The sequence below is a fragment of the Hydra vulgaris genome, chromosome 09 (assembly GCF_038396675.1).
Source record: "Hydra vulgaris chromosome 09, alternate assembly HydraT2T_AEP".
Classification (NCBI taxonomy): Eukaryota; Metazoa; Cnidaria; class Hydrozoa; order Anthoathecata; family Hydridae; genus Hydra; species Hydra vulgaris.
The window spans coordinates 20,252,501-20,272,500 of NC_088928.1; the positions used below are offsets into that span (position 1 = coordinate 20,252,501).

Sequence of the window (20,000 nt, forward strand, 5' to 3'; positions counted from 1 at the left end):
CATTGCAACTTTTTAAAAAACATCATTGTAAAAATTTAATAATAAAATAATTATATAGAGAAATAAAATACAAATAGAGAACAGAGCAATATATATATATATATATATATATATATATATATATATATATATATATATATATATATATATATATATATATATATATATATATATATATATTCATATGCAATATACATATATATATATATATATATATATATATATTCATATGCAATATATATATATATATATATATATATATATATATATATATATATATATATATTCATATGCAATATATATATATATATATATATATATATATATATATATATATTCATATGCAATATATATATATATATATATATATATATATATATATTCATATGCAATATATATATATATATATATATATATATATATTCATATGCAATATATATATATATATATATATATATTCATATGCAATATATATATATATATATATATATATATATTCATATGCAATATATATATATATATATATATATATATATTCATATGCAATATATATATATATATATATATATATATATATAATATATTCATATGCAATATATATATATATATATATATATATATATTCATATGCAATATATAATATATATATATATATATATATATATATATATATATATATATATATATATATATATATATATATATATATATATATATATATATATATATAACTTTGTATATTTAGCATCATACTGAAATAGCTTTCTGTTATACCATTTAACTTCAAGAATGTGGTTTACAGCAAGGAATAAAATTGCCTGGCAATAAAGATTAAAAAAAAAGTTTTCCATTCAAATAAGAAGCATATTTATCAGTAAGATGCAATTTAGTTTTAGGTTAAAAAAAGAGAACAATATTTATTGTAAGACAATTTCAAAAAGTTTTTTTAAACTGCCTTTCAATAAAAAACAAAAAAAAATTTCAAAATTTGTATCCTATGCCTCCGTGAGAAATTTACAACTTTGCATAATCAAAAACAATCAGCTTAATAAGAAAGATGAAATATTATCATATAAATATTAAGTCCACATTCCAACAAATTTCTACTGTCCTCTTTTGATACCGGAGACTATATAGTTAGGTCTTTTATTACATCAGAAGTCATTCTACCGTAATTTTTTATTCTTTTGCAAACAAGTTTTTTAAATGGTTTTCTTAAACTATTTTTTTATGTATTTAATAGCTGATGATTGCCATGTATGGCATGAAACTCTAAGTACTATATAATATTAATAATGTTGATTTTAATTCAAATAAAATTTATATATATATATTATTTACTTTATATATATATATATATATATATATATATATATATATATATATATATATATATATATATATATATAAAGTAAAAGATATATATATATAAAAAACAGTTTGGGAGTGTACACGTAACAATAAAAAAATAAGCGACACCATGTATATTGGAGAAATAGTATTATGAGAAACATCTGATCCAAGCAAAGACAAAGACGCTTATACAATGATATTTATGTATGTATGTATGTATCTATGTATGTACCTATGTATGTATCTCTGTATATTTTATGTATGTATTATGTATGTATATGTAAAATAATTGAATTATATAAACACCTATCATAGTCTTTTTTTCCAAAACGGATGATTTTTTCCCTTGGCCATTGTTATCAACAGCTACCATATAACTTTCATACAACTTCCCAAGCAAAACATCAGTTATGTTGAAACCTTTAGCAGTACCAATAGTTGTTTTGCTGATGTAATTATCTGAAGGGTTTGCTCGATAATAAATAATATAGCTCTTTACATCGCCTGATACATAAAGAGGTTCATCCCATGTTATCATTAAGACATCAGGTACATCAGGATCGTGCATCAATCTTATGTCTGCAGGTTCACTGGGACCTAAAATATAAAATAAAAATAGCAAATTAAAAATATATAAAAACTTTTTAATTATATAATTCTAATAATTTAAAGCATCATTTTGAAAATCAAGGATTTCAGCTTTACAAGAAATAAAGATAGCCAAATCGAAAAATAGTCAAAAACCATTCAGCGTTAATTTAGTGTTAATTTTAAAATTGTACATACATACACACACACAAACACAAACACACACAAACACATTATTTAAAAAACATCAAGAAATTCAGTTTTTCCGGACTAACTGTATCTGACTTTTAAATGACACAAGCTAAGCTTTTATTTCATGCCATTTTAAAGCTTGTTTAATTCTCTGTAAGTTAATTAAGAAATTTTTATACAACAAAAATTAAAAAAAAAAAATGATGTCCAAGCAAAAAGAGACAAGAAAATGGATTTACCAATTTTTTTTTTGAATGAAAATTTGATGAAAATTTGGATTTACTGTATTTGAAAATAAAAAGCAAGGGTAAAAGATCAATTCAATGATGAACAAATTCCAAGAAGCACTATCTATGATATAATCAAATGTGCTGAGAATGATTCTGGAATTGGGTGTGTGGCCAAAATCAGGACCCCCAAGGTGATCAAGCGCCTGAAAACCATGTTTGACCACAGTGACTTTTTTTTTAGTTTTTTAGTGTATTTATAGTTAGAAAACAACCAGGAGCTCATTTCTTTAACAATTCAATCTTTGATATAGTTTTTACTTAATGTTGTTGGAAAAACTTAATAGATTTTTTTACCTTAACCTGATTAAACATAGATATAAATATATAAACTAGAAGGTAATAAACGTTGTTTTAAGTAAGTGTTAATATATAAACAAGTAATAAGCCATTGTTACAAATGCTAATAACTGCTGCAGTTGAAAAAATGAGACTATGAGATATACTATGAGAGGTAGTATCATTAACTAAACTTTGTTATATGCATTATTATATGCATTGTGATAATAACCTTTTTTTTCAAATTTTTTTTTGTTAGTCTTGATTCTTTATTCAAACATAATTTTATTTAAAAGATCAGCATTTTATAATCCACAGTAAAAAAAACTATTTAAATTTATTTTTAAATTGATCATGAATGGTTTTCTATTTAATACCAACATCTAAAACCATTTTCATAGATAGCGACACTTATTGAGTATGAGCTAATTCTATGAGATGGTTCTAGCACATAGCTGAAGCACATGATTGTAGCACATAGCCGAAGTGTAATTCCTAAAAGCAGCAGTATTGCATTGCTTCTTTGCAGAACCAGCATTCTTCATTGTGTCTGTGATTGCCATTTTAAGTATTCTTAAAAAACTTTTAAGTATTTCAAAAAATGCAAAAATCCAAAGAGTATTACTTAGGATTGTCTGCTATAAAAGTACAAAATGGTTTGTGGTATTAAATATTGAAAATTACTTTCTACCAATACAACTGTTAATAAGTTTAAAAAGAAAAGCAAAAACTCTTAACTGATTGTCTGGAGCAACTCAAAACTTGATTTTTCAATGATAATATTCAACCACATGTTGCAAAAATGTGGTGAAAATTTGTCTGAGATACTAATTTACCCACCATATTCACCAAGCTTAGTCCCAATCTATGAGGTAAAGCATTGGAAAATAAGACCAATCTCAAAGCTTAACTGAGCAAACCTTTTGCCTACAAGCCCTACAATTCACAAAACATCCATTCTTCGCATGCATGTTGGAAAACAGTCTTACACAATAATGAAGCATATATAATTGATTAAGTTTTATTGATTTACTTTTTTAAATAAAATAATAAAAACTCTAGTGTCTAATTTGTTTTGCACACAACCAATAACAACCTTTTGTTTTTTGAGAGATTTGACCTGATCAAAGTAGTTAAGAAAATTTGACAACACTTTGTTTTAATTTATTAGAATAATTTCTTTCCAAAATATCAGATTGCAAATATCCATTTACATTTTTGTTCAGCCTGTCTATAAAGTATCTTGTGATTTCTTTTCAAGTGATTTCAGAGATGTGATGCTGTGATTAAGTTTAGTACACATAAAGAAGTTTTTCATTTTTCACATAAAACTGAAATTTTACTTTAAAGTATAATTTAAGCATTATATTAATAGTAATGGCCTCTATAGAAATTTTTGGAGTAACTTTTTAACTTCATAAAAAATGAAATGCTGCTGTATGGTGAATTATTGAAACTGCTATTAAAATTTTCAGAAAACAACTTCAACTAATGATACAAAAGTTGCTATTTAAAGAAAATTTAACTACATACACATGTTGACGTATGCCAATAGAGAAATATAGAGAGGAATTCAATAAGTAAAAGCTGTAGCACCAAAGAAACTTTGACAATATTTTTATCTTTGACGATGTATAGGTGTATTTTAATTTCAAATAAAAATTTTTCCATTTTTCAGTTTTCAGCATATTTTTCACTTTAAAACAATTTTTTTCTAACTTTCAGAACAAGTAGAACAACTCAAATTTTTTATTTACTTAAAAAATCAGCATAGTTACAAGTTAAACAACATAGTTACAAATTAAACAACATAGTTACAAATTAAACAACATCGTTACAAGTTGAAAAACATAGTTACAAATACTTATCTTTAATTAAATTTACTAATTAAAATTCTAAATTAAATTCAACATCATGAATTAAATAGAAACTGATAATTTATAGGCAAAATGTTTTAACCCAAGGAAGATAATTAATGAAAATAAATACACAGAAAAGTTTCTAACATCTAACATCTAAACATTCAGTTTAAAATGCTATTAAAGACTTAAATTATTAAACTATCATCATACAAAGAGTCATCTCAAATTAAAAAAATAATCTAGGGTAGGAATAGAAAAAAACAACAGATTATACAAAAACAATAGTAAAATTTATTTTAACATTTAACATTACTAATTATAAAAAATTAAATTTTTATTTCGTGTTTTTTAATTTAATTTTCAAAAGTATTAATATGCAAATAATTTAAGTTATAAAAAACTTTTAAAAGCAAAAAAAAAAAAAAAAAAACCTTCTGAAGTAAGTTCTCTTGTTTTGACAGTAATTGTTGGTGATGGAGAACCTCGTCCATTTCCACTCATACCAAGCACATTAATATTATATACAGTCTGAGGGGAAAGTTTAGTAATTTTCCATTCTTTTGATGATTTCTAAATAAGTGGACACAATGATGAAAAACAATTAAATGAATTATAATTAATCCAAATAAAAAAAGTTAAAACATCAACTTTTAAAGTATATTTAGTTTTATTATTTGTTTCTTTTTAATTTTTTAAACTTAAAACAATTAAACTGTATGAAACTTTGCAGGAAGCAACCTGTTACATTGTATAATCTGGCGCCACATTCATACCTCAAATAAAAATTTTATTTTGCAATTGGTTAAGCATAATGGAGAGATGTGAAACAATCACTAATTAGTTCCACAGTTAGCTTGCACAACTTTCTTTTCAAATATTATATATATTTATAAATATGTATAATTATTTTTTCAAATACAGCATTTTTGTTTTCCATGGCAGTAAATATATATGTTTATATTTAACTTTATATTATAAATGCAGCATTAGACACACTAATGATGTCATACTACAACAGGTAGCTGCAGGGGCTTCAGTACGTACATCGGCTATCTTATAGCCTGTGGTCACAAAGGTGTGCTGCTACAGGACTAATAGTAATCTTTTCTTTAATTTTTTTTTTTTTCCTTCTTTTTCTGAAGAGTTAAAATGCACATTTTTAGAATAAGAACGCAAAAAGGATATTAGGATTATTATTATATATATAATATTAATTATGTTTAATTTCAAACTTAAAACTGAAATATAAATATGAATGGACAGGGTTCCCACCAGATAAAAAAATTCCAGAACTATCCAGGACAATTTTTTTCTTTTTCCAGGACATTTGCTTCATTATTTCCAGGACTTTTCCAGGACTTACAAACAAAAAAGTTATAAACTCCAGGACTTTCCAGGAATTTTTTATAGATTGCCCAAAATAACAAAAAAATACGCTACTAAATGTAAATTAATATAGAAATCAAACAAAAATTAAAGAAATACATTACAGCTACATTAATATAGCTACATCACTATAGCTACATCACTACAGCTACATAAACAAGTGTAAATTCAAAAAATATTTGACAAGGAACTGTTTTTTGAAAGGAAACTTTTAACACAACCAATTTCAAAAATATCAAAATCATTTAAAAACTCATAATATAAATACCTTTTTAGCAAACAACAAAACAAAAAAAAAACTTTACTCAATAACTATGAGTACAAAAATATGCTTTTAAAAATAAGCAGTGAATTTATCATTTTCGTGAACCATCTTTTTTTCTGTTGTAAAATCCTTGATTTCCTTTTGTTTTTCTCAACAGAGTTTCTTTTCTTCATTTGATTCTTTCAAAAGAACAAAACTACTTTGCTTTTCTGCATTCATGGCAAGCATATATCAGACTGTTCTATCAAAGTAGTTATTTCACTTTGCTTTGATTCTGCACTTTGCTCTTACTAACTTTTTCTCATCGCCCAAAATTTTTTGTTTTAAATTCCTACTGTTATATTCTTTTTGTTCTCTTTGTGATTGCTAATACTCTTTATATTGACGATTTGCCTGTTTTACATTTTGCAGCATTTCTTGATTAAGTTTGATACTATCAGGAGATCTTTCAAAAGAAAACAAATGATCTTCAATAAGACATAAGGCAATAAGGGATTTTTCTCAAGATTTTTGACAAGAAGTTATTCATTAATACTGAAGCCACGCTCAATGGAAGATGTCGTTTTTAAAATAGTTTTTGTGCTTTCACATGTCCATGTGAAAGCACAAAAACTATTTTAAAAATGCTCCAAACATCTTAATAACTTTATTTGCTCCTATAAAGTCAGAGAAAAAATGATCAAGACTATTGTTTTTAATATTGAAATCTTGAAATGATTTTCGATTTGAGTCTACTATTTCTAAAAACTTATAATATTGATTTTTTGATAGTTAGGCCGACTTTGGTGACAAAAAGCTATATTTAACTAACTTTTGCAACAGAATTGAGAAATTATTGATACAAATATTCTTTTTACTGGATTTGAAATAAAAACTGGGTTAATAGATACTGCAATGCTTTTTATGACAAACTTCAAAGGGGACATCTCAAGGAGATGTGTCAATAGACCAGCTAATAACTGGTCTGCCTCTTTTTTAAATATAACTACTTTTTGGTCACTGTAACTTAAATTAGCTTTATCAATTTTTAACCGAGAACCAAAACCAATATCAATTTCATTTACAGATTTTTTAAAATACTTTTATCCATTAGATTTATTTGAAGCTGCTGGTATAGATTACTATACTTATTTAAAAAGTCTTTTAGTATGATTCTACTGAGAAAGTTGTTACTTTTTATACTTGGTTTTCATTTTCAAATGAAACAGTGTAATAAGGTTTATTAGATAGGGAAGTTAGCAACTCATTTTTAAAAAAGGGAGGTAATCCGAATGTTGAAATACAACTGGCCTTGGTGGGTTCACATTGAAACAACTTAGCAATGTCACTATCTGGAAATATTTTACTAAATAATTTAACAGAATCAGTTGAAGAATTCATTAAATACTTAGAATACACAATATTAAGAACCCAACAAACTTCAGCTTTAAGTGCAGATGTATTTATTAGTATTTTATTAATTGTTTTTTGGTGTTCTGCATCATTTGAGCATTCTGACATATACTCTTAATATACTTAATTAAAAAAATATATATCAACAGTTTATTTATTTATGATTTATGGAAACCTTTATGATGATACCTTTTGAATAATATTTTTAAAACAAATTAACTATGCCTTATTGTGGATGTGTAAGTTTTATTAAGAATCTTTGAAGTACAAATTTATAAAAATAATATAAGAACCAGATTTCCCATAAAAGTTATAGATTAGAGAAATTATAATACTATAATTTATCATAATTAGTATTGTAGTTGTATTTTTGTTGTATTGTTTTTCTTTATTTAAAAACAAACAACAAAATTTAAAATATTATCCCATTTTCCAGGACTATTCCAGGATTTTACAGAATAATAAAAAAAATCCAGGACTTTCCAGGCCTTTCCATAACTACTTTCAAATTCCAGGACTTTTCAGGACTGGTGGGGACCCTGATGGAAACTGAAATTAAATTAAACTAAAATTTAAAAAGATAAAAAACATACAGGAATATTTGGTATAACTTTTGCAGTGTGTCTTGAGTCCCCTTCAAAGTATTGCAGCTCATATGATAACAGGTTACCTTGGAAACTTTTTAAATCTATTGGTGACCATCTCACTTTTAATGTGTCATTGCCAATAGAAACAATTTTAAGTGTTGATGGGGCAGGAGGTACTAAAATATAAAATACTATACATAGTAATATTATTACTACTTATAATAACAAATATAATAATAATGGTAATTTTGGGGAAATACATAAGATAAAACAAATTTAAGGTTTCGGAAAACAAATGGTTTTTATGATCAATTAATTTATAGCCCAAGAAATGTACAAGATAATTTTTATTTTATAGCCCAAGGAATCTATTAGATTATATTTCTTTACTTTAAACATATACAAGTATTTTCACATTTCTTTTACATCTATATTAGGGGTGTTAAAAAAAATAAAATTTCGAAAACGCAAATACACAACAAGCTAAATTTGGGGCAAATATAAAAAAAATACGATTACAAAAAAAAAAATCAAAAGCATTGAGATTTACCTTGTGCTCAAGTGTCAAAACCCCCCTAAAAATGCCTCAAATTGTACACTCGTAGCAAGGCTTTGAGCACAAGGTAAATCTTAATATTTTTAATTTTTTTTTTTTTAATGTGCTCATAATAATCTATACTTTTTTTTTAAATGGATGTGTATCCGTGATTTTTCTTAATAGTTCTTTAAATTGAAAATGATTTTATGCAAAAAAACGAAAATATGCGCATTTAACAAAAGAATGCGCAATCATTCGTAGTTATTTTATTTGTTTATATTCACATTGTTTGGTTTATTAATTATTAATGTTTCTTTTGTTATTTGATTTGTGTACTTTGTTTGCATTTTTCTTTTGTTCTCACTTAATAAACAATTTTATTACCTGTCTAAAAGTAGTAAAAAGAAAAAACTGACAATTGTAAATTAACATTAATGTATATTGCAAAATTCTGCAGTAAGCATTTTACTTTTATCTCATATTTTGAAATTAGTGAATGTCATTTCTTTTAAAATAAGTTGAACAAAAAATATTTGAATTTGAAAAAAAAACATGCACAGGAGGTCGCCTTTAGAATTAAAAAAGCAACAAGACTTTAGAAAGGAGCTGGGAAAAATCTTTTGGGCAGGAATAGCTGACTGGATAAAGAAGGACAAGAATAGATCAGACCTAGATAGGAAAGAGGACCTAGATTTTTTATACAATCAAGAACACAACAGAAAGTTATTTCTAGGACCTGAAGACAAAAAATATAGCGAGAAGGTATTTTATATTATAATATAAATCCATATTATAAACCTTTTTTCTGAATTTAAAAACTCTCCTCTCATTGCTCACTCTTCTCCAATTTTTCATTGGTTTTTATTTTGGGTACATTAATTTTTATTTTATAATGTATGCTGTTTAGATTTCGGAGAATATAAGAAAGAGAAATCCATCTATAAAAAATGCTGCTAAATCAGTAGAAATAAGTTCAGAGTTAGAATTTGGTACGGACACCAGCGAAGATTCATCCTTTGATTCCGATTTTGAACCAGGATATTGGCGTTCTATAGAGTCAAATAGTCTTATAAAAGCTGAGATCCCAAAAGATATTATTTCTAGTAATGTTGCTCTAATTGCCACAATTACTGATATTTCTCCAAATGTTTTGACAAAAGTTACTGCTGCAATCCTTGATAGTTCTAGAGTTGATCTTACAAATATAAATTGCAGTAGGTCAACAGCATCTAGAAAGATGAAACAAACAGCTCATGAAATGGCAGTTATTGCTAAAGAAGATGTCGAACTTAGCGTCCAAGCTTTTTTCTACCCATGCATTATACATTTTGACGGAAGACACTTTTTGAAATTAATAATGGAAAAAAATTAAAGCATGATAGACTTGCTGTTCTGGCAACTATTGATAATGAGTCCTATCTTCTCAGAGTTATGCCATTACCCTCTTCATCTGGAGAAGATCAGTACAATGGTGTAATGAAAGTCCTAATAGAGCACAATCTCGAATCAAAGATTGGATTACTTTGTTTTGATACCACATCAAGCAACATAGGAATACATAAAGGATCTTTAATAAGAATATCTACTGAGTTAAATAAATATCTAGTTCTTTTAGCTTGCAGACATCATATTTCTGAGTTGAGAACCACACATTTTTGTGAGGCTATAACAAATAAAAAAACTACGGCCCCCGATAACCCTTTGTTTAAACATTTCAAAAACTTGTTTGAGCAGCCTAATTTTGAGTACAACCCATCTATGTTTAAAGATGTAATAAATTAAAGGAACTGCTGTTGAAAAAGCTGCTACAGAATCTCTTGAGTATTGTAGATCTTACTTATTGAGAAATAATATTGTAAGGGAAGATAGAAAAGAACTTGCAGAGCTAGTGGTCAGCTATCTTTCTCCTTCTATCATTAAAGTTCGAAAAACTGGAGCGGTTCATCATGCAAGATTTCTTGGGAAATCTATATATTATTTAAAAATGCCAATTCTTTCAACTCAAATTGATTTTATTCAAAAAAATAGAGAACATATTAAGGTAATAACTGAATTTATAGCTTGTTTTTATGCAAAGTGGTACCTGCAATCAAATGATACAATCAAAGCTCCTTTTATGGATGTAACTGCTATTCATCAAATGCATCAGTATAAAGCAGTATGTACAGAACCATTTGCTGTCGATGCTGTGTTGAATTTTTTATTTAAACATACATGGTATCTTGACTCGACTCTGATTCTTTTAGCCTTGCTGTATGATGGTGTTGCACTCGAAGAAAAGAAAAATTGCTACTGCAATATTATCATTTCCAAAACCTAAGTCATGTTACTTTAAAACTGAATGTTTAATGTTTGATATGATCGGAATAAAAGATCGAATTGATGATTGGCTGACCTTGCCACCTCAGTATTGGCACACGCAATCAACATATAAATTATTTTGCAAAAAGTATTGTTTGTGTAAACGACCACGCTGAAAGGGCAATTGGAATGATGCAACAATTTGTTCACCGCTACAGAGATGAGGAAGAAAAACAAAATAGGCCAATATTTTCCCTTAAAATTTATTGACAAAAAAATTATGTGAAAAAATGCTAAAGACTCTTTAAATTATTTTCAACAGAATGTTATTCAGCAAAAATACACAAAATACTTATTTTTATTACAAATGAATAACATTTTTAAAATCTCTATAAAAATACGCTTCTTTTGAGACCCAGATTGACGTATTTTTGAATAACTTTTTTTTAACAATATTAGGGACTTTACCCTAAACTTAAGATTTGAACCTAAATATCTTTACAACTTGATGTGATGGTAAAAAAAGAGTTACATATTTGAAATCAAAATGAGAAATGCTATACAAAAAACAAATTGTTTGCTCGGCACCAGAAAAATTTTTTTTTTTGTTGACTTGTGTTATTTATTAAAATAAAAAATCCTTTTTTCCTGCTTAATTACAACTTTTTTCAAGTCATCAAAACAAAATAATTACCAAAATAAAACTTATTTAATATAAATACATAAAAGAACTTCGTTTTTTAGTTAATAAAACATATAATAAAATATTATAAAATATATAAAAAATATAATATGTATAAAAAAACATAAAATTTATAAGAAATTATAAAATATATAAAAGTTATAGCATATAAAAAAATAAAATATATATATAAAGGATTTACAATAAATTTGCATAGCTTTATTATTACATTAGCACAACTTTTTTTTGAAAGTATGTCATAACAGTAATCAAGACTTAATTTTAAATACTTTTAATTTTTAAACATTTCAAATATTTTTTAAAATAAATTTACCTTCCTCAAGCATCTTTACTTTTTTTACATTTGATTTCAAACCTGCAACAACCCCATTATATGGAACAACATAAAAATCATAAAACGTGTTTGGTTGCAAATTTCTAATGTTTGCAGGTGGATTTGAAAAAGTGCTCACTTGTAATGAGGATGAAGAATCATCTGCATCTTGGTAATAAACTTTATATGAAGTTGGTACAGGGCCACTAAAAAAAAAATTTACTCAATAAAATGTTTTCATAAATTTTCATAAATAAAAAACTAAAATAGTTCAGTTCAAAGTAGTAAAAAAAGTTCTTTTTTAGTTTTATATTTTTTTCTGCCTTCATGGTTTTGTACCTATATCTTTAGCTGCTTAGTTTTTTGAACTATTGTGTGTGTACACACAGACACATGCACACACACATAAAGAATGTGTGTATCTGTGTGTGTACACACACAGATACACACATACATAAACAAACACGCATATATATATATATATCAGCCTTTGAAATTAGGACCCATATTCTGCAATAACAACCTTAAAGTGTTTGAGGTCAGCAACTTTTGTATATATATATATATATATATGTATGCATATATATATAATATATATGTGTGTGTATGTAAATAAGTGTGTGTGTGTGTGTATATATATATATATATATATATATATATATATATATATATATATATATATATATATATATATATATATATATATATATATATATATATATATATATATATATATAAATATATAAAAATTTCAGTTAGAACCTTGTCAAACCAATGCGACGAAATCTCATTGAGAGCAGGAAGTTGCGGCAATCTACGGTTTGTTTTTAATAACTAATCTATTCACTGAGTTGATATTTTTTGTAAGAATTAAGAAAGTAAAAGACAGTGGAGGTCCAACACCAAGACCAAGACCAATACTCTAGGCTTTCAAGACCAAGACTAAGACCAAGACTTTAGACTTCAAGACCAATACCAAGACCAAGACAGTTAAATATGAGTCTCAAGGGGCCTTGAGACCAAGTCTTGGTCTTGAGACCTACATCTCTGAATATAGTGTGACATTATACTGAAATAGCCTGCTGCCGGAGGATTCAGTACATTCATTTACTGACAAATAATGGGTTTTCTAAACAGTATTAAAATTTTTAACACGATGTTTTGAATTCAATATTCATTACAAAAAAAAAAAAATATTAAAAGTGACCTAATTAGGAAAAAGAAACGTGTTATTTTGACACTATATACCTTAACTTATAACTTAAGTTACAGTAATTATTTAAGATTTCCACCAAAACAGTTTTGTGCAACAAAAATTTTGAGAAGCTGATAATTTGCAAAAAATCAGTTTAATGATCTAATATGGGTTACCTTGTGGCAGGTGAAAAAGTAGCCAAACCCATATTAGATCATTATTGAGTTTAGTAAAACTATGTTTATTTATTATTAACCCTGGTTTTCACACATTTAATATAATATTCAATGTCATATGTTTTTTCTATTTAAGGTGTATGAAGTAATTCTTGCCAATTTCCAAGGCCAGATCAAGAGTGATTAGTCTAATAAAGATATGCAACTCTAGTAGCCCAAAAAAAACTTTTTTTCTTTCTTTCTTTAAAATATCTTTAAAATATAATTATTGTTATTTAAATACTTTTAATTAGTTAATTTTCTTTAAAATATAAACATTCACTTTTTATTTAAAAAAATGTTTATTGACAATTAGTAAAAGTCGTTGTTTAAAAGCAATACTAGCAGTATTGTCAGTTAAAAGTTACGAAACAAAAGAACTTTTTGTTCACTCTTTTACAGTCGACTCTCGATATCTCGAACACTAAGGGGACCGGAAAAAAAGTTCGAGATATCGAGAGTTCGAGATATCAAGAAAAGGGTTGAAAATAAATAAAATTGCCCGACTTTCATTAAAACAAGTTATTTTTCTGACAAAAATCATTAACAACAAAAACTACAACTTTTGGAAAAAATCTGTTATCTGATATTGCTTTAAATTATCCATCTTTTCCATCTTCATTAAATCCTCAAGTTTTAGTGCTAGGGATTGTATTTCATTTCCGTATTTTGAGCTGTATAGCGAAGCATTTTGAATTGTTTCAAAAGCAAATTCTAATTGAATATCAGATGGGCGTGGCGGGGCTTCGACGTCAATAGCTTCGTCAACGCTATCTTCAACTTCATTATCGTCGTTTTCAAAATTAGGGTCTAAAATCTGAGCAATGATTTCAGCATCAGTAGCAAGTGAACCGGTGGTTACTACATCGCAATCTAAACCAATGTAAGATTCCGCTGAGAGATCTTCTTGGACGGCACGAGGATCTAACTCTCGCAAACGGTTAAGTTCTTCTGTCAAAAATTTAAAAGAATGATCACATCAGCTTCTTCAATACTCTTGTTTGTTTTGCTGATACCAGCTTTTTTAAAGCAGTTGATGACAGTCTCCTTCGACACAGCATTCCACGAAGAAACAAGATCTTTCATTGCTTGAAGTATAGAAATTTTTGGCATGGGTTCGTTATTATCGACAGCCTTGATACACAAACGCACAATTTTGTGACGATAATGAGCTTTAAGACTTCGTATTACGCCTTGATCCATGGGCTGAAGGACAGATGTGGTGTTAGGGGGGGAAAATATTAGGTTGATGTTGCTTAGCCCTTCAATGTGTGGGTGGGCAGAACAGTTATCCACCAGGAGTGCTACTTTCCTGTCTTGAGCACGAAAAAATGAGTCAAGTTTCATTACCCATTCTGTAAAAAGGTCTCCGGTCATCCAACTTTTTAGCTGACTTTTATATGTGCAAGGAAGTAGTTTAATGTGCTTAAAACACCGTGGGTTTTTAGATTTTCCAATAACAAATATAGGTAATTTTTCTCCCATTGCACTCCCTGCTGCTATGCCTGTTAGTCTGACTTTACTATTTTTTCCCCCAAAACATTTTTCTCGTGATAAATGGTATGTTTTGTTTGGTAGGCACTGGTAAAATAGTCCAAACTCATCGGCATTGAAAATGTTTTCAAGCTTGTAATTCAAAAGCAATGTTGGAAGTGTAGTTTCATTCCACGAAGCAGTCATATTATTCGTCACGGCGGCACTTTCGCCTAAGATTATTTTAAAGCTGATGCCGTTCCTAAAAATAGGAACAGAATAATTGAATTTTAATTACACGTTTAAAAAAATAAATAAATTAAATATAAACAGATACATGTTATTTGTTTATATTAAAATTGAACAAGATTTGACAAAATTTAACTGACCTTTTTTTCCAATTATGAAACCAACAATCAGACGCTTTAAAATCCAACTCTCCTAATGCTTCTGCGAATTTTAGTGCCTTTTCTTTTAGAATGGTACCATCAATTGGTACTTGTTGACTTCTTTTTGCAACGAACCACGTGTATATGGCCTTGTCTACATTTTTGAAATTACCACTACGAAGTTTTTTCCGTTTAGATTTTGTGCCATTTTTTTCCAGTGAGGTTAATAACTTGGTTTTATTTTTAATCCAGGTTGATAATGTGTTCTTTGGGACTCCATACTTTTTGGCAACCTCTTTGTTAGACATCCCAGTCTCTAGGTCTTTTAATGCCTTGCATTTTTCTATTATAGATTTGTTCGTGAGCTTTCGTTTAACGAGCGGCATGTTGCTGCGTTTGACAAAAAGAATAAATTATATATTAAAGGAAAACTTTTCAGAAATTCGATTCTTAAAAAAAATCGAATTTAAAAATGGAATTAAAATTTTTTTTTTTTCGAAAATTGGAATTTAAAAAAATTAAATTTTATTAAAACATTTTTGAAAAAAAAAATGTTGAAAAGTTCAAGATAACGATAGAAAATTGCCCTGTGGACCGAAAATATTGTTCGAGATACCAAAAAGTTTGAGATAATAAGGTTCGAGATATCAAGAGGATTTTAGCCTAAACTAGTACGTTATGTCCATGGGACCGCTAAAAAAGTTCGAGATATCAAGTATTCGAGATATCGAGAGTCGACTGTACTTAGAGAATTTTCATCAAAACTTATACAAGTTATAAAGTCAAAAACAGTTTTTCTCGAAAATTAAGAGCAAATTTTAAAAATTATTTCTTCATTGTGTAAATAATAAAAACATTTTTTAAAAATGCCAAAACTTCTAGGTTAATTTGCAAAATTTTAAGATTCAAATTCAAAATTAAAATGTGCTTTAACTTCAAGCATCTTTTTTCAAAACTTTAAATGAAAAAGATATAATATCAACACACATATATTAATTAAAAAAATTAAGTTTTTTGACAAAACTTTTGTTAAATAATAACTTTATTGTGTATTTTTATATTTTATTTATAACTTAAGCTGAATAAAAACTACAAAAGTTTGCTTTACTTTTTGAAATTTTTTTTGTAAAAAAAAATAAAAAACTTGACCAACAATAAATTTAAGATGCTAGCTCCATATCCAGAGAAAATAAATTACATTAAATTGAAAAGAAAACAAATGCAATTAAATTAACAGTGAAAATAATATTTTACAATTATGCATTTTTAATCATATGACATTAAAAATTACAATGACTTTTGGAACTAAAACAACTTAAATAAAGTAACTTTATTATTAAAATATATTTTTAATAAACTTTCATGTGTTTACTTCATTTGTTAAAAATTGACAATAGAGCAAAAAAGAAATTAAAAATTTTATTATTATACTTTATATGTATATACTTTTATTCTCTGTAAAAACTTTCAATATCTGTATATATAATTGTTATCTTTATTGTTTGTATATATTACTATCTATCTATCTATTTATATATATATATATATATATATATATATATATATATATATATATATATATATATATATATATATATATACATATATATATGCATACTTATATACATAAATTTGAAAGAAATCAGTCAAAAGCTAGTCAAATGATAGCAAACTTAATAGTTAACTTTTTAAATTCATTTAGTGCTTCTCATAATTTTAGGTTTTTCTAAATAGCTATTCTTCATGCTAAAATTAAAAAAAAAATCTTTTCATTACGTTTGATAAACTAAAAACAATAAGTATTGACAACTATTAAAATTTACATTTACTAAAATCTAAATTTTGGATCCAAATAAAGTACAAGTTAATGTTTTGTTTTGTAAATTAAAAATTTGATTGCATTTGATAAATATAGTTATTGGATATATATAATTATATTAAGATATATAATATAAATACCAAAATATTTATTTAACTTCTTTTACCGAACTTTGAATTCAATAAATAAAATTAATTTAACTTTAAGTTCAATAAATAAAATTAATTTAACTTTGAGTTCAATAAATAAAACTAATTTAACTTTGAGTTCAATAAATAAAATTAATTTAACTTTGAGTTCAATAAATAAAATTAATTAAACTCTGAGTTAAATAAATAAAACTAATTTAACTTGAAGTTAAATAAATAAAATTAATTTAACTTGAAGTTAAGAAATAAAATTAATTTAATTTAAATTTGATTTTATATATTAAAAAATTTTCATAACCAAAATTTGTAATAAAAATATTCTACCAAAAAGAAGCTTATATACAATCCTAATGTTAAGTAAGTATGTTATTAACTTTGCATTTTAGATAAGTTTATAAAAAACTAAGTCAAAGAAAATAATTTTATTTTAAAACTTTTAATAATGGCGTCTAACAGGAAAAATAAAATAAAAGTTAATCAATCGATCTCAAATAATTTAACAACTTTTCTTTTGGATTGAAAATAGTAATATATAAACCAAATTTAAAAAAAAAAAAAATGAAGTTATGCAAGAAACAAAAAAAAATCTCTAAAGAAATGCTTTTGTAAAATGAGCAGTGATTTATTTTTAAGGAAGTTACAGATTGAACCAGAGTTTTAATAAAACACTTGTTTAAGAAATTATTTTCTGTTTTAAAAACATTTGCTTTTATGATTTTTTACATTCAGAAATATTTATAAAGGTTGATCGTTATTTTGATGATTAATTACCTAATTAATCAATAAATGAATAATTACCAAATTATTGTAATAATCATAATTGATCATTGGAAAAAAAAGGGAAAAAAGCTAGAACTAGCTGTTTCAGGGCCCAAATATCTGTAAAAATACCTGCAGGTATCTGCAAAAAAACTTGCACCTTACTCTTTTTACAAAAGCATTTCTTTAAAGATTTTTTTCTGTTACTTACATGACCTTATTTTTAAAGACCCAACAAATATCTGAAAAATAAAACCCTGAAAATATCTGCAAAAAAAATTCTGCAAATATCTGTAAAAAAACCTGCAAAGCATATTTGCAAACAACATACAAAACTGCTCTTAAACTAAGCATGAGATACTAATCAAATGCTGAAGCCTTAATGATGCTTATCTTTTAGAAAGAAAAAGCAGCAACTTGATATTTACTAAACTAACAAAAATGAAAATCAATATTTCTAATTTTCTCAATTTATTTTCAACACGTGAATTTACCTCATATATTGAGAAAGAAAAAACCAGTTGGTTCTAATGTTTGTCCAGTTGGTGCTCAAGCCAAAAAAAATAAAAAGAACAACTGTTGGACGGTTAAACAAGAAAATATTCATATGACAAGAGCTAGCATTGGCAATAGTTTATTTAGTCAAGATTAGTAATTTGAGTAGTATGACTACTAATGCCATTAAAAATATTATAGGAAACATTTTTAATGTAACAAAAAAATTTAACAGCAAAATATTTTATGCAACATTTTAAGACATGCATCAAAGTACAACAACTTATGTAACATTTTAAGACATGCAATATTAAAGTACAACAACTTATGTAACTGTTAACTTTTTAAGGCATATCCAAGTTAGGATAGTTCAAAAAACAACTTTTTTTAAAATTATATAAAAACTTCAAAAATAATAATCAATTTACATAAAAAACATGTTTGAAAAAATCATTTTAAAAAAACTTAAAAATATTGATTTTTTTTATTTTCATCTTATAAAAACAATAGTTTTTAGGCGATTATACCTAAAAAAAATATTTTTATGTAAATTCATTAATATTTTGAAGTTTTTATATAACTTCGCTTCTTTTAACATACTTTAGAAAAACTTTTTTTTTCAAAATATTAGGGACCTGTCAAATTTTTAAGGGTCTTGAGGCACCCCTAAAAATATTTTTTATTCAAAAAAATTTTAAACCTAGCGTTTTTGTATTATATAGAACACATTTAGTTAAGTGCAGCAGACTATTTTAAAAAAGTTGTTTTTTGAACCACCCTAATCAAAATACAATAACTTTTCAATGATTCATAAAAAAAGATCTTATTTTCAGATTTTCAAAAAAACAGTTTACGGTTTTTACTGTTGTTTATTACTGTTGTCAGACCAAGTAGAAAAGGAAAACACTTCTTACATTTATATGCACGCCAACTTCTAAATGAATACTAATACAGTAGAATCTCTCTAACTCGAATTTTATGGGGGAAATCTCTCTAATTCGAATTTTATGGGGAAAAAGTTCGAATTAGAGAGATTTTCAAATTACAGAAAGTTAATTTTTCTTAAACGCATTTCACGGTGACTTTGCTTTTAATTGAATTATGGAGGTTTTCGAATTAAGGAGATTCGAATTAGAGAGATTGTACTGTATATTCAAATAGTTCTCTATGCAGTCTTAAACTTTCAAAAAAACAATTAATTATTGAAATAACGGTTTTATAAGAACTGGATTTTAAAAAACATATGCGCTGCTATAAACTATTATAGCAATTTTTATAGCAATATTTATAGTAATTTGTAAATATTACAAAATATTTACGAATTGCTATAATTATTGCTATTAAAATTTTATATTAAATTTTAAAAATACAATACGCAATATTTCCATGAAACAAAAATTAAAGTTAATTGAAAGTCAGGATCTGTATTTGGATTTCTGTAAAAATTAAAATTTGAAAGA

At 25.8% G+C, this 20,000-nt stretch overlaps 1 protein-coding gene across 2 annotated transcripts in view; it reads right to left on the reverse strand.

The window, feature by feature from the left end:
* The window catches only part of LOC100200359 (neogenin), a 70,190-nt gene that overhangs the window by 20,665 nt on the left and 29,525 nt on the right, over positions 1-20,000 (reverse strand). For both annotated transcript variants that reach the window (XM_065805006.1, XM_065805007.1), the window contains exons 10-13: positions 12,047-12,252; positions 8,198-8,367; positions 4,993-5,131; positions 1,660-1,950 (exon numbers count right to left, since the gene is read on the reverse strand). In XM_065805006.1, the coding sequence (XP_065661078.1) occupies positions 1,660-1,950; positions 4,993-5,131; positions 8,198-8,367; positions 12,047-12,252 (806 nt within the window). The remainder of the gene's footprint in view (positions 1-1,659; positions 1,951-4,992; positions 5,132-8,197; positions 8,368-12,046; positions 12,253-20,000) is intronic.